This window comes from Amphiura filiformis, chromosome 10 (genome assembly GCF_039555335.1).
Source record: "Amphiura filiformis chromosome 10, Afil_fr2py, whole genome shotgun sequence".
Taxonomy (NCBI): domain Eukaryota; kingdom Metazoa; phylum Echinodermata; class Ophiuroidea; order Amphilepidida; family Amphiuridae; genus Amphiura; species Amphiura filiformis.
In genome coordinates, this window is record NC_092637.1 from 24720925 (window position 1) to 24748311 (window position 27387).

The window sequence follows — 27387 nt, forward strand, 5'->3', positions numbered from 1 at the left end:
TACACTGGTGAAGTGACGTAGTTAATCGGATTAACTACCATAGCAATAGATGAATACAATTTTGACTGTATCCCCCGTATAGGCCTACAACGTCCATGCGGTACCGATGCATTGAACCATATATGTCAAAGAAATGCTAATCACTTGCACCTGTAAGATTAGCCTGTTTGAAAAAGAGCGGTATTGTATTCAATCTATTATATGATTGAAGACAGGTGATGAGTGCAACCTGCTGTAGTGCAGAGCGATCTATTCAAAAATTGTATTCATCTATTGCTATGGTAGTTAATCCGATTAGGACGTCACTTCGCCAGCGTATATCGGATAGGAAAAGTTAAAAGCTATAAGTACAGAAACAAAAACATCTTAACATGCTTATGAGAAATGTTTTAAAATAAAAGTCTGATATATAATCACAGCTATTTTAAACTTAAACCTTATATTTATCGAATATATATACTTCAATAGACAGTGAGCACCTTGTCCGACAATGTTGTAAAACTAGCATGTTTACCAGTACAGTGTCTGTGGTCTTCACTCTTCAGTTGCAATGGGTCCCCTAGTCTTGTTCTTCCTCTTCCTGTTGGGGGCCACGTTCATTTTCGCCGCGCTCATCATCCTCCAATTCCCCTACAGGTACCGCTGCATCCACATTCCCAGCTTTCTATAGATAATAAAATGGAAAACAATCTATTTATAAGCATGATCATCATTTTGGGAAACATCTTTTTTTAAATTGAACTGAAACCCTTAAATCTATCAGCTCACTAAAATAGCAGCCCTGACAAAATATATATAAATAGGCATAAGAAATTCTATGAATAAAAAATTCTATCCGGTTATGGTCACCCTTAGATATCCAGACAACTTATTTATATTATCAGTATCATTAATTCTGAGTAACTTTCAAGGTCTGTATAAACCATAACGAAATCATAATGCGCGCGTGGGGGTGTGTGTGGGGGGGGGCATGGTGCCCCTAAAAACCTAAGAGAAGGGAAAATAAACAAAAATGCTCCATAGAGAAAGAAACATCACGTAGGTGTGTGAAATGTAAGTCCAAAAAAGTATGTCTCAGATACATTTGGTAAAATAGCTTTGTGCTATGCTTTATTATTTTTTTAAAACATTATTTTTAAAAGAAAATGAGCTGTGCGATATGCGATATTTTTTTCATTTTACATTCAACGAACAATTTTATGCACTTTTTGATATTCAGATACAGAAACATAGTAATACACTGCAAAAACAGTGTCTAGAGATTGAACACTTTTTTTTGTCCTCAATTTGTAAATACGTTTAAAACCTAAACACCAATGTCAAATTTCAAAACATCATATGTTTAATATCTGAACACAAGACATATTTAATTCCTAAACATGTTTAGCATTTAAACGTGTTTACAAATAGAGGACAAGGTGGTGTCTAGAATGGGTGCTAATATTATAATCCCTAGACATTGTTTTAGGCCTACATGAATTAAATAAATGAATTTGGCATTTCAGCAATGATATTTGAATTTACTTTATACTTTTTTCCACCTGGAAGATTTGGTGTTCTTTTCAGATAATCTCCAAGTCCCTTCTCTATCTCAACCTCCTTAGCTTGAGGATGATTCTTCATGCAAGCTTCTATAGAAAGGTGGAAATGATATGAGTTCAGTATTAAATTAAACTCCTTTATCAAAATAAACGGTCTGTATCTCAATATTAGGATTTTCCAAAAGCCTACATGTCGACGTGTTACCATACGTGCGGTCTGTGGTCTTAGGGAAATATTTTTTATTTGATAAGTTTATGAATAAAGTATACACATATAATCTAAAATAACAAAAAAAAAACAAGTTGGAAACAGACGTCCGATTTAGGGGTCAGATTTAAATATCCATATTTTAATTTTATAATCACAGAATATGAGATGAGTATATTACACCCACTATGATTGGTTCAGACAGCATGACAAATTATATGCATTCTGTTTAGGCTTAGCCGATCTTAGCTCTATGGAAGCTTATGGATCTGTTTTCTCACCCAATGTTTGGAAACATACTGTGAAATAAAAGGAAAGGCCTACGTGATTTGACATATTATGTTAATCATAGATTGTATCTTGGGCCTATGAAACTTACTGACGATAACTTTGTAGAAAAAGGGCTATCTTTAATGCTCAGCTTGCCTTTTCTCCCTATACACTGCAGGAGGACCACAAATTGCTCGTTCCCAGCTTCCTCATCATCCTCCTGATGGTTTCGTTGAGATCATGTCCTCCAACAAGACTAAGGTGTCGTATCTGGAATAAAGACATATGAATCAAAGCTAAATATTTTAATGCATTATCGCATGGAATTTGGAAGTCAATATCGTTTAGGATGTTGCCGTTGTGGATGGTTCAGTATCTTGTGATACTTTGACCCACAACTGAATAAAGTTATTGTGATTTTCATCGCAAGTGCAAAATGTCAAACATATTTTGAATTATGGCCTATTTATAAATGATCATGATTATTAGTACTTCAATTGTGTAAATCAACCACAATTTCATATTGTGTACTTTTGAACACACGAAAATGGCATCTTAATTCATAATTTTGTTTTTAAAGCTAGTATAGGGTGGAGACAAGGGAATATTTTGCACAGGTTATGATTGTTTGGTATAAAATGCCAGTTCCTGAGAAATATTAAAATATTTAAAGAACCTCTTGTGTCTATTCGATATTCCTATATATTTTAGGAATAATTTTGGCTGAGTGGAATTTTAATATAAAACCACATATGCGGCCCTCATGTGCATGTTTTGCAAAAAGCAAAACTTATAGTTAAGAGTGCACCAAAATATTGACATAGTTTTTTTGTTTGTATTTCAATCAGGTACAATAAAAAGCTATCTTGTCATGTTTCTCTACAAAGTTCTAATTGATAACTAACTAAACAGCAGATTGCGTAACTCTAGCTATCACTCTTTAAACAAATGATAAACTTCAATGTTGCAAAATATGGAATATGGATATTTTTCGACAATGTTCTTAGCACATCGTAAAATGTTTCAACAGAACGAAGGACAATATCTTGAACTTCTGAACTAGCAGTTACCAGGCCTTAAGGCCTATATGATTTTATGACATGTTACATGTACAAAATAAGTTACAAAATTGTCTTGCTTTTAAAACTTTATACGAAGGAGAACAACTAAGATTACAAGAGATGGTAATCTAATACTAATGGATATGCGTTTTCCCAGTCGCCACCCAAACAGGGTGGTGGGTTATGTATTTTTAAATTGTGATCTGTTTAATTGATAAAATGTCATATGTTGTGTTGGTGTCATTTGAAAGCTAAAAAACCACTAACATTAGTAACAACCCTGTATATATGAACAATATAGCTTTTCAACTACTGGAGATGTGTGGTTGATCGAAGTTGTGAGGGAAGGATGGGAAGAGGAGCACATAAAGTCTATGGGAACAGGGCGTTTCGCATGTGTAACTTGAATAAATTAATGACTACAGGGGCTACATGAACTTGATTTTGGTCTTAATTTACAGCTAAAAAATTCTACTGGTTGTTTTTAATCATTTTGAACTCTTATGCATGCATACCTAGGGCTAAAGAATCGTCCTGGTCATCGATCTCTTTGATTTTTTTCAGACAGAAGCGCAATTCAGACGTCCCATTTTAATTCAGTGCTTTCAGGCAACACAAACCTAATAATAATTACACTAAAAATTAAAACAAATGTGTTCCACTTCCAAGCAATCAATATACATCATTATTCATTTGCAATCATTTCATAAATATTGCAACATTCCATTGTTTAGGGCAAAAATAAGCGTACTTGAACTTCATGGGTAATATATGATTTATAGGTCATACCATCTGTTGTCTTTAACCATGGACTTGGAGTTTGTGACTAACCCAGAACATAGGTCAAGACTGAGGTGGTACAGGTGAAGTTCTGGGTGCACAAAATACACCTCTGGGTGCAATAACCGGCAACATGATAATCATTTCAATGGATTTCCAGTAAACCCTTAGAGCTCCCTTCTGCCTGACTTTAAAGCAATTATTCAAATTGTGATTTTTTGGGCGCTAAACATGCTAAAGTACTCCCTATTAATCACATATTGCTTACATATTGGGTAACAACGGCCACTCTTTTTTGCACTTGTAATTATTAATGTTACTTCTCACGTGTTCTGTTTTTATACTTGATGACTTCTCTTACTACTTTCAGGAATTTGTCTGTGTAAATATAATATGATATAGATGAGAATAATAATATAGCCTACTTGTAATTAAATCAGGTACTAAGTTGTCCGACGATCTGATGATCGAGTGTCATGAGTGTCATGCTAATCTAATACTCATCTAACACATTATGTCAGATAGACTTATGAAATAGGTATAACAATTTGACAAACATGACAAAACTCAAGTCAATAAACCACCTTGAATTTCAATCAAATTAATTGTAGGCACGGCCTTTCAATTCTGACAACATCGCCGATCTTTTTCAATTTCGAGATTGCAATTTTATAAAGCGCTCAATCACGACGAATAGGCCAGCTATACGAATGCATCACGAACATACAAGTATTTTATTTAGTAGTACCAATACGGAATTAAACCATGAATATCATCAAACCTTACAACATACTTTTAAGTCAAGAATGGTAAATAATAATTAGAAAAACAATATCCTATTAAAAACATCTTATTAAGTTTAAGTCCTCAGCTTTTAAAGACTTTCCTCGAATTCAAATTACATCAACCGTCATTATATTGTGGATGCCATGCATACAATGCATATGTTACTCATTGTACTTCACTGATTAAATTGACTCACTGGACTAAAAAACATACACGCTTTATCATGTTTAATGGAAATATAGTAATAATAAAATACAATCTTACCTTTGTTTGGTAGAACTGAACGAAACAGATGCAAATAGTTCCTTTTGATGAGCAACTTGATGTATATATTCCTTAGAACAGCATGCCAGCATAAACGATCGTGTGAAACATATAATTTGTCACATTCCAGGTTTGAATTTTGGGTTGCCAGACGATTCACAAAACCATAAAACTTTTATATAGGTCACACTTAAAGATGTCAAGCAAGTCAAACACCCGGGTCATACATCACAATCTCTAAGACACAGTTCCTCACTAACCAGCAGCTTATGCTAGGCTTAGGCTGACTTTAAAATGTTGGTTGCAAAAGCTTAACTCTACAAATTGAGGTCAACGTCCGAGAAGTGATGTTGTCGAATGCATATAATTGAACCGTGCTGTGATGATGAGATATAATAAAAAGGACTGCGTGAAACACTTGCCAAATTAGGTACATGTTTCCTGATTGATGCACATATATAAAGAATTAAACAGCAGACATGCCAACTAGTACGGTTTCACCGTATTTTGTACGGTAAAACGTGATAAATACGGTAGTACGGTCACCCCAAAAAAATACGGTATTCCAGAATTTTGACTAAAATAATAAAATGTTGGGTCTTAAAAAGATAAACAGCTGCAAGATTAGACTACTGACTGAATTACTGGTATCATTTGACCACTTTCTTTGCCTGTTAAAGTGGTTGCCTATATCGTTTTTCTCTCGACTTTCGGTGATGCATGCACATTAAAAAATTATTATTTAATAGGCCGTCAAGATGCTTTCCGAAATAATTTTCTTCCGACTTGCAGATTTTTCATGCACATTAATGTTTTTTATTATCCACCTAATGCTATGTCTTCTGAAGGTATTTAGTTAACTATTTAGCTCTATTGGTGCAAAAAATAGGCATAAAAGAAGGTTTCCAACCTCCTTTTACTTCCGACTTTCGCACCATGCATGCACATTAAAGAAATATTTAATAGGCCTACAAGATGCTTTCCGAAATAATTTTCTTCCCACTTGCAGATTTTTCATGCACATTAATGTTTTTTATTAACCACCTAATGCTATGTCTTCTGAAGGTATTTAGTTAACTATTTAGCTCTATTGGTGCAAAAAATAGGCATAAAAGAAGGTTTCCAACCTCCTTTTACTTCCGACTTTCGCACCATGCATGCACATTAAAGAAATATTTAATAGGCCTACAAGATGCTTTCCGAAATAATTTTCTTCCCACTTGCAGATTTTTCATGCACATTAATGTTTTTATTAACCACCTAATGCTATGTCTTCTGAAGGTATTTAGTTAACTATTTAGCTCTATTGGTGCAAAAGAATAGGCATAAAAGAAGGTTTCCAACCTCCTTTTCCGACTTTCGCACCATGCATGCACATTAAAGAAATACAAGATGGTTTCCGAAATAATTTTCTTCTGACTTGCAGATTTTTTATGCACATTAATATTTTTTATTAACCACCTAATGCTATGTCTTCTGAAGGTATTTAGTTAACTATTTAGCTCTATTGGTGCAAAAGAATAAACCTACAAGAAGGTTTCGGCCCTCCTTTTACTTCCGACTTTCGCACCATGCATGCACATTAAAGAAATATTTAATAGGCCTACAAGATGCTTTCCGAAATAATTTTCTTCCCACTTGCAGATTTTTCATGCACATTAATGTTTTTTATTAACCACCTAATGCTATGTCTTCTGAAGGTATTTAGTTAACTATTTAGCTCTATTGGTGCAAAAGAATAGGCATAAAAGAAGGTTTCCAACCTCCTTTTCCGACTTTCGCACCCGTGCATGCACATTAAAGAAATACAAGATGGTTTCCGAAATAATTTTCTTCTGACTTGCAGATTTTTCATGCACATTAATATTTTTTATTAACCACCTAATGCTATGTCTTCTGAAGGTATTTAGTTAACTATTTAGCTCTATTGGTGCAAAAGAATAAACCTACAAGAAGGTTTCGGCCCTCCTTTTACTTCCGACTTTCGCACCATGCATGCACATTAAAGAAATATTTAATAGGCCTACAAGATGCTTTCCCACTTTGTTTATTCAGATTCAGATGATGATGATCAATGATTTTCTGAACTTTAACAAAGCATGCTTCTAACAACATTAGAAGTAACTAAACCCAATTTGTTTGGTCTAGATACTTTATCCAATTTTGTGAGGTCAAAGGTCACATACAAGGTCAAAGGTCGACTGAGGTCACCAAATCTTTTAAAAATTAATTTTCCACTGTGCATCATATATCCGGAATTCAGCTTGATCAGATATGTAATTAAGGAAATATGACGACTTTAAGATGGCCGCTTTCCATGTAAAGTATAGCAAAGTAGCACTTTCAATGAGTGATAACTCGTAAAGGAAGCATCTTTCTGTATTGATTTATTACTTTGATGGAATGGTTCTTTAGTATTGCTAAATTTGATTGCAAATTTGTAAAGTGGGCCCCTGGACCTGGGTTGTTATTGGTGCTCGGTCGCACAAGTGCTCCCTCTCAATTATGTGTTCTACTTTTGGAGTTTCCGGGGTTGGCAGGTATGCAAAAGGTACTTATTTAAAAAATACGGTTTTAGGGTGCAAAATACGGATTTTTGTTCTTCTGAGTACGGAAATCTGGATTTCAAAGTTGGCATGTCTGAAACAGTTAAACTTGTATTCATCAACAATATATACAGACATCATTGACTTCACAATTGCTGGGATTTATGCGCGCACAGCATAGCGAACATTAAGTTTCATATTTTGAAGTGAAAGTTGATACACATTTGGGTTCATTTCCCACGAAGAAAAAAAAAATATGCAATTTTACACTATTTTATACCAAATCAAGGCGTTTAGGGCTATCTATAAACAACAAAGAATTTTTCTTTCACTTTTTTTTTTTCTTTGATATGTGGGGGGGTTGTCATAAGAATTCAAGGAATTATTTAATCCCTGTTGATTTAATATTTAGTCGGCTTTGTCATGTGTATCTTGTCTTTTTTTTAACATCTTCAATCCTTCGATTCCGTCCTTTTCCTCAGTCTTCTGACATGATAGCTCCTCTTTTCCTTTCTGTTAATTGCTGACGTACCAGATATCAGGGTATGACATAGATAAATTGCTTTTTACCGGTCAAGTTTACGGGGAGATGCGCGTATTATTCACACAAAACTTGTTATACTATTTTAGCCCCCAATCACGGTGAATTGGATGTGAATATGAAGGTGAATTTGAATTCGATGAAGTACGCGGAGCGCGAGAAAATTTCAATTCTAAACTATTTCATCCAAAAATCAAGGTATAATACCGAATAGGCCTATTGCCTGTATTTTTAGAGTAAATATACTTACACCAGGGAAGTGTTTGCCGAAAACGGGGTGGGGGTGACATTTGATATCCCAAAGTGTATGCGGACGTGTCCCCTGTCCCCAGGATTTACGACCATACAGTGCCTTAAACCAGAGAAGGCTACGTGTTAAAACATTTTGATAATATGAAATAATAATTAAACGCTTTAGAAAGACATTTAATTGACGTTGTACAAAACGTTCGGAAAACGTTCTGAAATAACGTATTACAAACGTGGCAAATAACGTAAAAAATCGAAATATTTTGTCACGTTTTAAAAACGTTTTCTGAACGTCATGGTAAAACGAACAATATTTTACCCAAGTCAAAACGTTTTTTAAACGTTTTTAAAACGTTTTGGAAGACGAAGACGTAAAAGACCAAACTAGAACCTAGAGAAAACGTTTTCTAAACGTTTTGTGTTTGCTGGGTTCCCATAACAAAAGTCAAATTTTGGAATTCTTAATTTCATGGTATTTGACCTTGAGACTGAGTGCACTTTCAAATCCTTGGAAGTACTTATTAAAAGGAGGAGTATTTAATCAATAATTGACAGTTGAACTCTGATAATCCATATTCAATCTTGTGTAAAGCAGAAAACTAATTAGCCAATTACGGAGAATATCAGTTTTGCAAAAATATCAAGGTATCATTTACAAAATTATCCATATCTTGAAAAGTATGTATATAAATGTTGGTATCATTTTGAAGCTTATTGTCCCGTGCTTACATTTTTATTCAAATCATGAAATGTCAAAAATGCGACTTGTTTCTGGTTTTGTCAGAACAGGTCACATATGCTGACCATCGAGTTCTTACGGGTAGAATCAAGTTTACCGATGACCAATAATAACAAGGTCAGAAACATCAGTATTGATTTATTTCAATATACAAAGATTATGGTTGTCATGGTTGTCTGATGTCTGGACACCCACAATCTAATATGGCCGCCCATCTAAGAATCTAGAGTCTTGATTTAGTAGGGATAGAGACCTCAATGACCCTTATAGGTCAAGCAAATTCCGAATAATTGTCATTTCATCTGGCTAATATGATGATTATGGTTGCTACGGGCGGCTATTTCAGATTTCATGTGTCCTAGACCTCAAGACGGCCATCCTTCATTCAATCAGACAGCCTTGATTTAGTGGGGATAGACACCTCAATCACCCCTGTAGGTCCAATAGTTTCAGAGTTCTTGTCATTTTACCTGGTTCATAAGTACATTTTGGCGGCCACTTTGAAAAATGGCTATATACAGAATTTTCCACCTAGTAGAATTTGGAAGACCCATGGATACCTTACTAGAATTCAATTCAATTCAATTCAAGAAACATTCAAACTTTCCTCTTGAAAAATTGTATACGGGTCTGTAGGACAGGGCAGGGCCAGGACTAATATTAATTAACGTGTCAACAACCTGTCACAAGTGGTAAAGTTTCTCATTCAAAACAATGTGACAGGTGGTTGACACGTTAATTGGTATTTCTCATTCATTTGGATGAGAAAGTTTCATATAAATGAGAACATTTTAAATTCTCATACTTTTGTCCAATTCTCATCGTTTTGAACGAATTCTCATTACAAATGTCTACTAGTGATTGGCATCGAGGATGCCCTTTATTGCTGACGGAGTCCGTTTCTCAATTTGAAAAATAGAACTGCGTCTAGCGCTCTCTAAATTTTATTTTGACAGTTATGCATGACAACGGGTTTTCCCTTCCCTTCTTTTGTGGTCTAGACTGTTTACACAGTGCACAGTGCTCTCATTTTTATATTTCATATGGGGGTGTCTTTTCTTACATTCCCGATACTAGGAGTTTGCCGGGCAATCACTTAGTAACATTCCCACTTGGGCCATCTGTTCGTTCCTTATGGTCACAAATAAATTAGGTTTGCGTCATGCGGGATTAGATCTAAATGTTGCGTAAACGACGACAGTGCCTTATGGGGTCCCATAGTATGAATCAAATATAGATCAACTGTATGGGACGAAATTAGTCTACCTTATTAATTTTGCAAAACAGGAAAAGATGAAATCTGAGCGCAAATACCACAAGGTCTGAAAGATAATTTGGTTTACTGGGTTACAGTTTTACCAATTTTCTATGTGATTTGCAACCAACAGAATCAGATTAGCCTAGTTATGATGTACAACTAATGTCATACTACAAGGTGGTCCAAAAAGAACTTTACCCAATTTGAAAGGTTAATTTGTCGGAGATTACAGCAGCTATCCCCAATATTATTAAAAGTCAAAGAAAAAGAAGATACATTAACAAAATGGCGATTGTTTTAGGGGTCGTAAATTACTTTGTTCACATTTATTTCAATAGGATACTGATTACGAGCAGTATTGCGTTATGCATGCGTATTGGTAAACACCCTCGCCTTGTCATTTTACATGCATGAATGAATTATAATCTTAGATCTTTAGTCATTAGTCATGCTAGATGAAACCATGTACCCGTAATCAGTTACAGACGCATCAGTTTACCTCACATACCGAGTTGGGGGCAGCGGCAGTTCCCTCGCCTTGCACCACGGAGGTCCCGGGTTCAAGCCCCGGCCTCGCCCAAGGACTGCTCGCTCTCGCAGGTTTTCTCCGGGATCTCCGGTTTCCACCTGATTTCAAAAATTCGGTTTGGTTATCAAAACTTCCTTCACCCAATGGAATTTGGGGAGCTGCACAGATAATTGGTGGATGTTATAATCTAAGTGCGGATAGGTCTGCCCCAGATTCGGCTGCAATAGGCCTAGTTGATGCAATCTGATTGTGATGATTCACCATGGCAGCGAAATTACAACGCTTTGAATCCTTCAAGACCTGGAAAAAGGTGCTATATAAATATGAAATTTATCTATTTATTTTTTTATTATTTTATACCACGTTCAAATTGTTGTTGCATATTTTTGAAGGGCATCCTTGTAAGAGTATTTGATGACAAAATATTGCAAAAATAAACCGTAATTGTTATGTTAATTTCATAATTCTTTGTCAATGACGGGAGGGAAGTTCGAGTACATTATTGTATCTAACATGAATGGTGAGGATTAGAATTGTTGATTGTAATTCATTCATGCATGTAAACCATTTGTGACGTGTCATGTCAAAAGCATACACTTTTGGGCAGGTTTTTACATATCTTAAATATAGAGATATTTTGCTCCTATGAAATCGGACATTCCTAAGCGAAGATATTGAGTTCGTAAGTTATGGTATTATAAGATTGGAAATTGAGATATCGGCCTTTAAAAATATTATTGCCAATGTTGAGAATAGGAATTTCCAGCTTGAAAAATGGCTCAAAAAATACAAGATGGCAGTTATATTCCGGTCTGAAACTATCAGACAATATTTTTAACATTGATACCATCACAAATTCGCAACAAACACAAATTGTGACAAAATTACCCCCGGGCAGATTTTTGGCTATTTCTCCATTTACGATCCTGCCCAAAAGTGTCTGCTTTTGACATGACATGTCACATTTATCGCTTTTGAATGACAAGCCGAGGGTTTTTACTATGACTACCGCAATACTGACAGTAATCGGATATATCCCATTGACTACCACGAGGACTTAACAAATTTTATGAATATAATTAATTTGTCTTTCACCTTTTCAACACATGTTCTTAAAACATGTATCGTTGGAAAATGTAACAATATTGTGAATAGCTGGTCAAAATTGCGATAAATTAACCGTTGGATGTGGATAAGGTTCTTTTTGGACCACCATGTACTCGTTTTTTTTATCATGATTAGAATTAACCTTCAATCTACCAAGGTATATTTTGGTTATCATCATTATCCACTGCTGGGTGAAGGCCTCTCCAAGTTGACGCCACTCTGATTTATTCCACGTCTTTCTCATTCAGAGTTTTTCGGAACTAGAGATAGATGCCGTTGGTGGCGTCTGGCCAGATGAAGGGGGCTATACCCGGCTACCTGTACATGTATAGACCCGTGACGTCACGCAGACGTCACGGGTCTATTATATCTGTCGATAAAATGCACTTTTTTGGCCCAGATCTATGCTGTTTCGTATATTTATCAGCGTTTCCAACCCTTTTGAAACCATTCTAAGGCATTACATGCGCTACAATGTCAAAATTGTGGCTACATCATAGATATCTCGGGCATCTCAGAGCATTACCTGGTTTTTCCATATGAAAGTAATTAAGGTGTTCCATCAAAGCTTTCGTCGTGTACTGCCACCTAGCTGTGGTTCCGGGAACGTTGCGTCCAGTGGTTTTTTTTTTGGTTATAGGTTTTACCAAACACTTCTTTCTGGAATGCTCTGTTTAAGGACTAGAAAAAAGTTAGAACATATGAGTATAAACAAACACTTCATTACAGAGTGTTTCCCCAAAAACTCTACAGATGGTTTTTTTTTGAGTATTTTAATGCTCAAATCAAGCAAGACCAAAAACCTTTTGCATTGTTACAGAAAAACAGATTTCATAATACGTTTGAATTTGTAAAATAGACCATTTCGCTCAAGAATGAAACGACGGTACAGTTCTTTCGGAGACACCATGTACAATGAAATTTTACTTGTTAGCTTTATCAGGTTTTGAATAAAATATCTTCCACGAAAGGGATAGCTTTGTCATCAACCAGAAAAGAATTATACAGAGAGCCCCGCGTCTCTATTCGTGACCTACTCATATACTTCTCTTTGATATTTTGCACTCATGTCACACTATACGAAATGGTGAAATATATTAGTTATGATTTGAGAATAAATAGATAAATATCAAAATACATCAATGCTCTCTTAACGCCCCATTGATTTCGCCATATTCATTCAATTTTGTTATCAATGTTATCAATATGTCATCTGTCTGCGGTAGCACATTTTTCATATTCACGCATAAATAAATGTCATAACACATTTGCTGCTCCAATTTAAGGTCAAAAGCTAATTTGCATACACTTGTCAAAATCATTTTTATGGTTTTTGTTTGGATTTTAGAAATTAATATAAATCCACATAAACCACAATATCATGGCCCCTTGTGCAAACAACAGGATTACATCCGACTTCTTTACTCCTTTAAAAAAACGAAAAATTTAATGTAAATAGATTTGTTATTCTAAATTTGTTATTCTAGATGGCCCAGATATGTATACTTTTAATGCAATGTAATGATTTGACAACTCGCAATTCCTCACGAACTCTCGTTAATCACACCAGACACTATTGTCCCTATGTATTTTATTTATGTTATCACGTCTACGTCTAGCTCTCTATTTTGATTTATCATGTTTATGGTAACAAGCGATTGCTCGTTCCGGCTGTATCAAAATAATAGATACCCATTTGCTTATTATTTTGAAAAGACCTTCGAAAGGCTACATCAGGTTGTCTTGAAATGACCATAATTCAGTGTAATAGAACATTAACCTACAAATTATGTAATCTATATGTTACAGTTTCTTTCGATATGGATTTCCATAATCACTCGATTCATTTCATGTTTCTTTCCTTTTCCCTTACAAAACGGCTAACTTTATGCATCTATACGCAGGATTAAGCCACTTTCTGCAACACAAACTATCAGTGGCGTAGATTTCTTTTTGACATTGGGGGGATCGGGTTGGAAACAAATCGCGAACCCATATTTTGCCATAATGAAGCTAAAATGATGAAATATGGTGCAAAAGTTAAATATATTCGCGGGAAGCGCGCAAAAATTGGCATCTTTGGGGCAAAAATGGTCAAATATGAGGTAAATTTGTTCAGAAACCCACATACAGGCGTCAACAGGGGGGGGGGGGGGAATGATTGTATGGACCATAGCCCTCTGGAAAAATATTGGGGGATTTATCCCCCTACCCCCACCCCGGATCTACGCCTATGCAAACTATGAAGTTGGAAAAAGGTTGTTGCATATACAGTAAGCCAAAAAATTACGTGGGATACCTGTTTGTGCCTACGCTTTCTGAATTGAGGTTTTGTGATGTTTGGTACGGTTAGGGCTAATGACCCACGACAGCAGCAGTGGGGAAATATTTCATCAATTATTACCCCAGCAAACACAAAACGTTTTCGACATCATTCGCAAAAGGTTATAAAAGGTTGTCAGAAAACGTTTAAATGTCGGGTTATATAAAGGGTATATTAAGGGTATAAAACGTTTTCATAACATTAAAAACATTTTATAATAATCGACTGCCCAGCCAACACAAAATGTTTTACAGAAATCGTTTAAATGTCGGGTTATATAAAGGGTATAAAAACATCATAATATTCCAAAAACATTTTTGAAAACTTGATACAAAACATTCTAAACAGAATGTTATTTTGTGGTTGAAAAAATATTTTATGAAAAATATTTGCCCATAATATTTGCAATAACGTTTTAAAAACGTTTTTATGACCTTTATATAACCCGACATTTAAATGTTATTAAAACGTTTTGAAAATAACATTTTAAGAACATTTCTGTGTTTGCTGGGTGCTAATATTTTGACATAATGTTATTTAAGTGTTGGCAAAATATTTGGCAAAAAATGTTTGCAAAAATAGTTTACAATACCATTTTGAACACATTTTAGAAATATTGTTATAATGTGTTTTCATACAAAACGTTTTAAAACGTTTTCATGACCTTTATATAACCCGACATTTTAATGTTATTAAAACGTTTTTACCTTTTTTTAACGTTTTTTAAGCCAAAATATAACTTATTTAAAACGTTTTGAAAACGTTTTTGTGTTTGCTGGGACATCAAAATGGGCATTTAATTCAGCTTAATGACATGTTATGTCACCAAATCAAAGTTCATTAATATCGATAATAATAATTCAGTATTGTTCTTGACTTTTACCTGAAATGTGATATACCGAGCTGATATTTAGTTTGACGTGTTAACACAAATGTCCATATAAATCATTGGTTACTGCTGTTAAACTCTTGTTGACAACATAATTTCATGAACGAAATGGTTTTGCCTACAGCTTACTTGCGGTTCTACGAAAACAAATATGTGACATGATCAAGGGGAATGAAATAAGTCACATGTCGACCCAGGTCAAAAATGAGGTTTACATATTTTTGTAAAGAAGACATTTAGTGCTTTCAGAAACTGAAAACCCCATGTTGATACGACTTTTTTGGCTAAGTTACGTCAATTTATCAGTCGATGAAAACAATATAAAACAAAATAATGTTAACACTTTCTTTGCCAATATCTCACAATCAATATTAGCGACATCCGACTCATTCCACTTGATCGTGTCACATATGATAAATAGAAATGCATGGTCGTTATTATTAAGGCTTTAAATTGGGCCATTTTGGCTGAAGCATGTTAAGTGAACTATGTTTTTGACTTTTTTTTTCAAACTAGATACTATTTTGAGTATTTGTGAGCTCCCTCTTATTTAGAATGCCTCAGAGAATAAAATATCAAATGTTGTTATGCACAAAACCTGACCTGCTTATTAACTCCTTTTTATCGCTATTCCCCTGCTGTTTAATTTAAATAAACAATGCTATAGTTTGAAATATACGCACGGGATCTATATTTCTGAGAATTTACTTTGGACTCATGTCTCTCGTAATCGGGACTCCATCTTAGTAAATCGCACTGTTGAATATGGCGTCTTCTCTAAGCAACGTTTGTGCTGTGACTTTCATCGCGTATTTATGTATGTATCATATGAAAGGTAGGAAAAATAGGATGTAAATCCGGTATCATAACTGACATCTTTAAACAGCTACCGCCTCTTGCAGATACAGGGCTCTGTACGTTTCAGGAAAATGGATTTTCTTTTTTGATCAAGAGATCTTATTTCTTATGACGCAAATACCGAAAGAAAGAAGACCAGTTGACTTTTATTTTTATTTTTTGTACTTTTATCCCCGTGTCATCTTATTTTCTCTCCTTGAATATTACATGTAACTACATTTCAACATGATTCGGCAAATTGCCTACATTTGGTCCTATCACGACTACATCGTATGTCCGCACGGATCGACCATGGGTTTTTTAAATCTAGTTTGTCATTACTTTACAATAGACAACAAGAAGTGAAACAGTCAGTACACCAAAGGCAAAGTAAGCAATGGTAAGTTCAAAAAACGTTGGACTATAAAGTAACACTAACTGTGTATGAATAGAAATCCAACCGTTATTTTGCTAGCAATTAATTCTTTGGATCTTATTGTATACAATTGGAGTATATACGATAAGTTTATGGAGGCTAATGGAAGTCCTGTGATAAGATTTTTCCGTTGTTTAAATTGTAGGTCGACAATTGTTAACTTGGTCATCCTTGAGCGCTACCTCCGCTCTCAGATGTGTACATTTCAGGAAAAGGGTTTTCTTTCTTGAGAAAGAGAATACAGATAAAAAATAAATTCAGTTGACTTTTATTTCTATCTTGTGTACTCCAATCTATCAGGAGAAAGAAAAAGAAGCAGTCAGTACACCATCGGCAGAGTAAGCAATGTAAGTTTTTTTGTTTGTTTTTTTAAGTTCAAAAAACTTCGGAAGATACCGTAACACTAACTGTGTGTGAATAGCAATCTAGCCGTTATTTTTGCTAGCAATTACTGTTGTCTATACAATTAGAGTATACGATAAGGCAACGGCGGCTAATGGAGGTTCCTGTGATATAAGGCTTTCCCGTTGTTTATTGTTGTATGTCGAAATATTTACACTTGATAAACCAAAGGTGAAATGAACTTACTTAACAAATTAACCAATTTGTTCCTCTTAAGCTTTGAACTAAGTGTGTGTATATTGTTACTTCCCTCTTAATATAAACGCACACAATTCTTTCAGTCTTCATTTGTCCATAAACCTGTGCCATTGAACTACATAAGACAATGTAAAGAAATAAAATGGTCAGAAAATAACGTTGTTGTGATGACATTGTTATGGTGTTCAGAGACATTACACGTAAAAGAATATATACCATTAACTACACTTGAAACATCAGCCAACAGTAAAAGAGTGGCAAAATGGGAGGAGAGATCTACCAATCACCCACCAACTTTGAATATTCCTGTTGGCGAAGAACTACCACCTGGTGCAGATGCAAGTTGGATTGAATGAATATGCCTCAATAGGTTAAGGTCTGGTGTAGGAAGATGTAAAGTCAACCTCAGCAAATGGGGATATCGAAATAATACAGAATCTGCGATTGTGGAACAGAACCACCAACAATGGATCACCTACTGTGTTGCCCTCAACTGGAGCAAATATGCACAACTGCTGACTTAGCAGTTTACAGGGTGTAACAATAAAATTTGTACAATTTTGAAAATAGGATGAAACAAGTATGCCGCTTATTTTTTGGTTTGATATTTATATTTCTATCAAGATAATTTCTTTAGCCACCAGATAAACTTTGTTCCAATAAAATCGATGGTATAAAAGTGAAGATATGGCCAATTATGTAACCTAGTCTTAAAACCGCCTGTGCCACTTTTGTCTAAGTGTTACAAAAGTGACTGAGTGATAGAGTTGAACCATGGACCAGTTGGACGATGCTCTTATGATAGGTAGTTTTAACCAATGGGGTATTCGAACTAGTCGAAATGGTTACATAATAGAATATCTCCTTGAGTTTTTGAAAGTCACAACTAAGCACTGACATAACAACCTCATCTACTAGAAATCGTGGCTGCAGCCCGGGGCTGCAGCTCAACAACTTCAACCCCAATTCACGGTGGAAGAGCGTATTTTTATGGTTGTGACATTCGGTAGCACATGGGGTCAAGCAGAAACCATACGATTGTTTATAGCTTATTTTCCAACTCCAACAAGGCATACAATTACATATAACTATGAGAAGTATCTAGACTTTGTTAAATGCTGGCAATAGTGATCACCCCAGAACAGCTAGAAGCCTAGCTGAACTTAATTTCAAAATGTTATTGTTTTGTAGTTATGGATGCAAAAGCTATTCTCAGTTTTACCAATGATATCTAAGGGATATGAGAAATTACTTTATTTATCAGATAATTTGAAAGAAATTTCATGACTTCATTTATAGAGTTTAAAGAAATATATTATTATGTTAATTATATGCAGAAACACAACTTGTAATTCTTTCGTGTCCGTTCTTTGATGTTTAATGCACGATTAGCATATCTACGCGGTTCAAACTTGATACGCGCAAACATGGCAAAAGTGGCCCAACACCTTTTCTGGTCGATTTAATTAATCGCACGTAACTTTTAAACCCAAGCTAGTAAAGAAACCAACTAAACGTCTTCTTCTAGCCAAGATATTACTGATTGTATTGCATATAACATTTGTGCCATAACTCTTTTATTTTTTTCCTGAGAAGTCAAAATGCAATTGTATAAATTTTATTGTTACACCCAGTACAATGAGAATGCTGAAAATGTGTGCAGCACTGGCTGAAACACATTTAATCTTGTGCCGTGGACATGCTAAGAAAAAGAAGAAGAACTCTTTACTGCTGGTTTGCTCTATTTCTTCAGACAACCAATGTCAAAATCAAGTTCAGTCACTCTCTGATTCTGGCAGTCAAAATTCATACTCTTCTTCTTCCATTACGCCTTGTCGTCTTTGTTCGGCATAGCGCCGCATGGCAGGTTGTTATCTCTAAGTTATCGCAGGTGTCAAAATTCCTAATTCAGAAAATAGATCAGCATCAATTTGTTCCATAGAAATATAATATAAATATAATAAAAAATATCATATTAAATAGTTTGCCGTTGTTTATTAAAATCCAATTATGGATAACAATGAGCACAAAGGTTGTACTAATTATAAGGCAGTGGAAGATAATGATACTAATACATAATACACTGTGAAAACCGCTGTTTAAAAGGTCGAACTGAACAACCAGTAGCTTAACAATAGTTAAACAAAAGATGTTCATTTTACCCGTTAAGCAGTTTTAAACAGCGTTTCAACGGTGTATTTCTGATATTTTAAATCACCACAGTTAGCACGTACACGTACAGCAGCAGCAATTATATACAGTAAGCCAAAAAATTCAGGTACCAGTTGTGTTCACCCCTGTATATCCTAAATAAAGACAAATATGTCAAAATTAAAACAAGCAGCCAATACTTGTACTCGTTAGCTCAATTTAAGACCTTACTTGTTGAAATTGATTGAGAATTAAAGAAACAGTGATCTAAAACCTAATGAAGAAACAAAATCAAAAGTTGCACTTTTGCGTTCTAATCAATGAAAGCACGACGCTAGTTTTAACGTGATAGATAATCAAAGGAAGCACGGCGCCAGTTTTCTTGTTCACGAACGATTTGTGTACAAATCAATAGGGCATGCGATGGAGTAAACTGCATCTTTTAAATTGGCATCTTCCTTGGGTTTTTGGATAGTCATGTCTTTATTTCTTGAACAATTTTAACAAAAAATGTCTTTGTTTCGGATATACATGGGATGAACGTAACTGGTACTTTAATTTTTTGACTTTCTGTATAAGAAAGATTAAGTTTTTTACCTATTGTGTTTGTGTGAATAGTCATTCGATATTTCACTCCGGAGTCCGGCAGCCAATATTGTCGTACAAAATTGCTTATTTTGCTAATTTACATACGATCAGTTCAGACGGCACAACAGTCTTAGGTTGATATTTCTAAGACATAAGGCATTTTTTAATACATAATCTATTACTAAAATTGTAATGTTCATTTTCCAAGCTCCATCCATTCATTGAATCCTCTCCATGAAGCACACAATGTATGCACAGATGATAGTGTTTTAAATGTAAACACAATAAACATTAGATACATTAGATACTTGAATAGGTGTGCGCCAGTCCGGCTGCACAATGCCCAGTTGATGCGATCTGATTGTGATGATTCACCATGGAAGTGAAATTACAGAACCCTCTGAGATCTGGGAAAAGACGCTATATAAATACCGATATTTATTTGTTTATCTTATTTTATTTATAATGCGTTGTGATTGGTCAACTATAGATGGCGGATAATACGCCTAAGATAATACGCTTAACCTTATACGTCTATCTTAGGCGTATTTAGAAGGTATTCGCCATCCATAGTCAACCTAGGAAAAACGTCGGCTGTAATTTATGCAGCTGATTAATGCTTTACGTCATATAACACCACGAGAATTTTCATTATGGATTACTAAACGTGCCATAATTAAGTACCTACAATACTGCATGACAATTGTGTTCCTTTGTTTTACTGTATAATGTTTAAGATATTCTATTCTTTAATACCTCTGTGTATTTATAACGGCTATTGGGGATACTTTACTTGGAAATATCGTAGCCTGAGAAAAACAAACTAATTCCTTCGACTTGCATTACTAAATAGTGATCGATAGAATATAACAGAAAGTACAGAACTTATCATCCAGAAGCATCGAACATAAATGTGATGCGATCAAGCAAAATCAGTCGGAACTCGGAAATATCAAATTTTCAGTTTCTTATAGGATAGTAAAAGGCATTTACATAGCTGCATTTTGCAGAAAACCCCATTGAAATTGAACAACCAGTTCCAAAGATAAGAGCAATTTAGAGTCTCCAAAACAAGAGGAAACAAAAAGAAATATTTCCTTTCTTTGGCAATATCTCAAAATCAATATTCCCGAGTTCCGACTGATTTTGCTTGATCGCATCACAAATGGGCATTTTGGCTTTTGCTCTCATAAAGTAACGAGGTTTATGTGATGCGCAGTCGAATAAGATTGTCACTACAGTTTGTCCACTCTAAAGTACAAAGTGACAACGAGCGCGTAAACAGTGCGCAGTGCTGCGTCTCTGCTGCAGGTATGCGTGCCTTCAAAGTCGGCACAACGTATGCGTCCACGTCTGTACTTTGTACTTCAGAGTAGACTGAGTGTATGTACAAAAAATTTTTAATTTCTGCCATTACCGAATATCTCACCAGGGATCTATGTAATGGGATGGGCGACTGACATCACTAGACAATAGGTGGTTGAGGTATTATATGCTTGATATAATTGATTTGATTTTTTTTACACTTTCGCTGGGATCACTGAATGGGTTTTATTCGTAAATACCTTTATTTAAATTTTAAAAAAAGGTTACAAAAGAATGGTATCTAACGTATTTAAAATGCCAAAACCTTGATGAATAAATCTGTCAGGCCAAAATTACTCATTATGAAGTTCATTTACTTATGGCAACATTTTTATTGTGAACTAATGGATGCATATTAAAGACATAATGTACGATATTATTAGATGAAATTGGTAAATGTGTAACGTTTGCACATGTCTCAACTTGCGCCTTCAGGCAAATTTGGTTGGTTTGTACAGAAATCCCCCATAGGTCCCTTTAAGTACCCCATACAACTTCATGTTAAACGGTCAAAATTGCCAATGGGGGCTCTTTAACTTCACCTTGTTATTTCAACTTAAAAACTCAAAAGGTCCATTACAACATCATAAGACTTCTTCTGATGAAGATGTGTGTCACACATCGAAAATTCAAGGTTAGTTGAATTTTTGTGCTGAAGGTCAGTTTAAGGGATCTAGAATGAGCGTTAATGCTTTACGTCATATAACACCACGCGGATTTTCATTATGGATTACTAAACGTGCCATAATTAAGTAATACGACACTGCATGACAATTGTGTTCCTTTGTTTTACTGAATAATGTTTAAGATATTCTATTCTTAAATACCTCTGTGTATTTATAACGGCTATTGGGGGATACTTTACTTGGAAATATCGTAGCCTGAGAAAAACAAACTAATTCCTTCGACTTGCATTACTAAATAGCGATCGATAGAATATAACAGAAAGTACAGAGCTTACCATCTAGAAGCATTGAACTTAAATGGGCATTTTGGCTTTTGCTCTCATAAAGTAACGAGGTTTAAGTTTTATGTGATGCGCAGTCGAAAATAATTATCACTATGTACAAACTCTGATTGATTATAACACAAAAGTGCAACCTTTGAATGTGTTTCTTCCTTAGGTTTTAGACCACCGTTTCTTTCATTCTCATCCAATCTCAACAAATGTGGTTTTAAATTAAAGCTAAATAGTACAGGTATTGGCTGCTTGTTTAAATTGTGAAATAATATCTTTATGTAGGATATACAGCGGTGAACACAACTGGTACCTTAATTTTTTTTGGCTTACTCTAGTTCAATGAACCCCATTTAACAAGCAAAGCTCAAATTTTGACCTCAACTTGTGTACCCAAAACATTACAATCACAGGTCATTATTTTTAAAGTGTCAAGAAACTGTGTCCTAAAGATTGTCATGTTTGAGATCCTAGTGTGTCTTAAGTTGGAATTATTGAAACTGTTGGGCCTCATAACTGCTAAATTGTTGGTCTTAAGTATTATAAAAGTGTACATATTTAAAATGGCAAAAACTTGATGAATAAATCTGTTCATTATGAGGCCAAAATTACTCATTATGAAGTTTATTTACTTATGGCAACATTTTTTATTGTGAACTGGTGGATGCATATTAAAGACATAATGTACGATATTATTAGATGAAATTGGTAAATTTGTAACGTTTACAAATGTCTCAACTTGCACCTTCAGGCAAATTTGGTTTGCTTGTACAGAAGTCCCCCATAGGTCCCTTTAAGTACCCCATACAACTTCATGTTAAACGGTCAAAATTGCCAATGGGGGCTCTTTAACTTCACCTTGTTATTTCAACTTAAAATTAACAGAAACTGTTCACGGCAGTTATTACTAATATTATTTCAGCAATTTGGGTAAAGAATAACAAAATTTAAATTTGACGGAAATCGTATCTTATGGCTTTATAGCCTGACGCAGTAATCATGGTCGTTCAACTCCAAACATAATCAATTCTCACTATCTAGATTAGGGAATAAAAGTACATATTTCATGTTCGTAGTGATTGACTTTACATAAAGCAAACAAAAATGATAAATGGGTGGTATTTTATAGCTATAGGTAAATAACACTGGAGATTAATACGTGTTTATGATAAATGTTGTGGTATTACTCAACGACTAGTAGAGTGATAAATGTTTTCACGTTCCATCGGCTGTTTCCTCTCATACAAAATAACACATACAATAAATGCATTAAGGTGGTACTACACACCTAGACTATTTTTGCATTTTTCTCAAAAAAATAATAACACACTGGTAACAAAAGTTATGTATATTATAGGGGCAAGGAATCCAGTTACCACAATGGAATTTAAGTTATTATGATATTATTATGATAAGAAAAGAGGTACCGCTAGAATGTACCTCATTTCTTAACATATATAATGAACCACTTGTCTTGAATCACTGAAATTTCAGTGAAGTAATTGGATTCCTTGCCCCTATAATATAACTTTTGTTACCAGTGTGTAATTATTATTTGAGAAAAATGCAACATTAGTCACAAATTTTATCAGGGGGGTGTAGTACTACCTTAAAGTGTGTAAGGAGTTAATGTGTGAGATGGGAAAAACAATTTTATTAAACCCAAGAAAGAGGAAATACAATGTATTAAACCCAAGAAAGGGGAAATGCATAAAATCCACCCGTCTGGGTTATTTTAAAGTCAAACAATACCATAGTGTGAACGAACTACGGTATCAAGAGAATTTCATACCCCGTATTTGCTCTCAGATCAATTGGAAATGGAAGATTTGCTTACAAATGTGTTTTTTAAATAATTCATGATTTGTGTTTAAATCGAAGCAATACATCAAATTGAAGCAATAATCTTATTTCTCTTGCTTGATTGTATTGTTCATTATTTAGAAAAAAATATCATTTATTTTTAATTGTACAACCTAATGGTTTTTTTTTTTATCTTTCGACAGCCATAGTGTTACTGTCTATGATTTATTAACAAATTATACATATAAAAGATGGCTGCTTTTATGATATAAAATTTTAAACACCAAAAAGGACAAAACAAAACGAACACAAGCAACACAAAAAACAATGACACAGACAAAAGGACAAATTTCCCATGTTATTTTCATCAGGTGCAGAATGAGAAAAATAATATTAAAAAAAGAGGAAATCCAAATAAAAACAGATTGGCAGGCAAAGTGACTTTAATCTTCATTAAGGTCAAACGTAAATTTCTTGAAATGTTTGCCCAATTTACCTTTACCTTCGGCAATCCTATATTCTGTATTTAGTTTCATTCTCACAAAGTTCATAAAAGCTTTGAAACTGGGAGAAGTCTTTTGAAATGTACACCTATGAATATAACAACATACAGCCTGTCTCAAAAAAAACTGTGCAAGTGAAAAGCGCCCTCTATGGCAATTAGAGAATACCGTTGTGACATAATGCTTACATCAACGTCACGGGCGCAGTCTTAGCTCTCAAATGCCGTTTGTTCTGTTCAATTTGCTTGTTCCAATTTCGAGATATGTTTATTTAACAACGTAAGGGTAAAATCACAATTGTGCCACTTTTACTAGGGAAGAGAGCTGTACATGTAAATCAGTGATTGCTGATGTTGATGCGTCTAATGCACTCCTCCTTTCGGGGCGCATGCATTAGACACATCAACATCAGCACGAGTGCATTTTTTTGTCTCATATCTCTCCCAACAATTAACATATAACATGTATAAGTGCGCAATATTTGTTTGTCTTTTAACATGTCTAAGTGACTAAGAGAACAGCATTTACCATGATAAAATCATTGACATGCACATGCAGTTAATTTTTACAGCAGAATGTGAAATATTTATTTATCTTTTAATCTCTTTTAAGTGGAAAAAGGGAATCATCATTCCTGCATCATGATAAAACAGTAAAAACAGTCAAAAATGTTGTATTGTGTAATTGATGCATTCTTTTGATTTCACGAAGAAACTCTTGATAAACTTGATGCTATCACTGTTACATGTAAAGCCCTCTTCCCTAGTAAAAGTGGCACAATTGTGATTTTACCCTTTTGTCTTTAACTAAACATATCTCGAGATTAAAACAAGGAAATTGAACAGTACAAACAACATTTGAGAGCTAAGACTACGCCCTTGACGTTGATTTAAGCATTATGTCACAACGGTATTTTCTAATTGCCAGAGAGGGCGCTTTTCACTTGCACAATTTTTTGAGACAGGCTGTATATGTACAACAACCTAATGTTTCGAAACAACCCTTAATAGTTCTTGATGAAAAATTTGAACTGGGTAGAAAATTACACCTTTGATATCACCACGTAAAATATATATCTAACAAATCAAAACAGACTTTTGATTATCGATACTTTATTTTCTTCCAAAAACTGATGTAAAATGAAATACATGATAAGCAGCATAACCTTTACCAACTGCTGAGTGCGCAAAAATTGACCGAAGTAGCCGATTATTATTATGACCATGAGATCCTATTAAGATGTTAAGATGTAAATAATCTATATTTGGAAGGAATATTTATTTTTAATCTTTTATGTTATCAATCAGTTAGTTTGCTACTGATAATATTATTATTATTATACCGGTGAGTTCTAATAGCACTCCCTAATGCATCAAATACCATTCAGAGATAATGCTGGGAAGACGTAACAAATCTAGCGGTGAGTAGCTAAGAGGTATCTACAGGTAAATGGCCCACTGTCATCAGTTGTATGACGTTAATCAATCTGCTAGGGAACACGTTCCTTGCGGTTGTGACTCTTATAGCCAAAGGAATCCACACTCCTACCAAGATTGTGATGATATCTTCTGGTATCTGTCACATTATTATTGGTGTTCTCATCTTCATTCCGTTATTGACAACTTTACCTGACGACCGATGGATTCTGGGTAATGCATTTTGTGCACTGTACGCCTTCGGAGTAAACTTCTGGTTATTAGCGAGTTTTGTAACGCAACTGTTGTTCAATTTTCATCGGTACACATATGTGACCAAACCGTTGAAGTACTATTCTATAATAACAACTCGGACAACTCTGCGTTTGTTACTTGCTTCTTGGATGCTAGCATTATCTTTATCACTTCCCGATGGATTTATTTGCAACTGGTCAGCAGAATATCGCTGCGAGTACCATGCCTGTGTTTTTGTTCCATCTTCCAATTTAAAATCTTACTTGTTACTGGGAATGACTATAATACGAAGTATATTTATGTTAATTGTGTTCGCGACCGTTGCATTTTGTCTAATTAGAATCCGCATCGTTGCAAATATTCAACATAAGAAAGCTTACGACATTCTTATAGAAAGACACGAAAACATACACCTTAAACGTCGCATACATTACCAATCACTAATACCCATTATTATGATATCTACCATTGCTTTACCAATGATCTTGGTGTTAATGTTTAACAGTATATATGTGAATCTGAATTTAACTTTCATTCAACGTGAAACTCATTTCCTACTAACTATGGGCTTGTTCGTATACACTCAAATTTTTGTTGTCGTACATCTTGTCGTGAACGCACCATTTCGAACTGCTGCTAAAGGTGTGATATGCAGACACCAATACGTTTCGAATTGCTAAAGCAAGACGTCGCTGAGTTGAAATTAAAAAGATCACGTGTACTCCTGTTGCACTGTGGAAGGCAGCATGCAGTTTAACTGCTGTGTGGAACCAGTTCCTGAGGTTAAGAATTCTCCGGTTACGATCCTCGGCAGGGGCTATGTTCCATGAGAGACCTTTTCCAGCTCGTGTATGGTAAACAGCAGTCTACCTGTTCAAAACCTGCTAATGATACTCTGTGCCACTCCTATTCGTTATGTCACTTGCCTCTGGGTAATTCCATGCGCAACTATTTGAAAATCTCTAGCAACTTTCAACCAAGAGGGCGTTAGTGCATAAGGACTATGTTCGTTTGAGTGGTTACAAACAATGTTGGACATAAGCACCTAGGTTTCATTATCATTGAGGTATAGGACTTTTTATTTTTTCGGAGAAGAGCAGGTAGTGCAACTACTTGTTTATATTTCTACATGTTCATACTACATACTCTGAAAATTTTAGAAAATTTGCACGCCTACGTTTTTTTTAAATCACATTTTTGTTCCTAAAATGGGGGTTATAGCGCCCTCCACGGGCACTCTCTCCATAGGGCTACATGTAAAGACCAGTTATAGATAAATGGCCCTAAAATAAAATGGACTCGTGCGAATGTCCTCAAATTTTGCATATGATGTAGATTTAACATTTGGAATGTAATGCAAGTGATGTCGTTGCTGCTCTTCTAAA

General features: G+C 34.8%; 1 protein-coding gene across 1 annotated transcript; it reads right to left on the reverse strand.

Moving 5' to 3' along the window:
• Positions 1-559: 559 nt before the first annotated feature.
• Positions 560-25990, reverse strand: LOC140161759 (uncharacterized). Its single transcript, XM_072185056.1, is given in 4 exon segments — positions 560-664; positions 1525-1631; positions 2139-2289; positions 25961-25990. Coding segments are annotated over 4 exon segments (393 nt in total).
• Positions 25991-27387: the final 1397 nt, after the last annotated feature.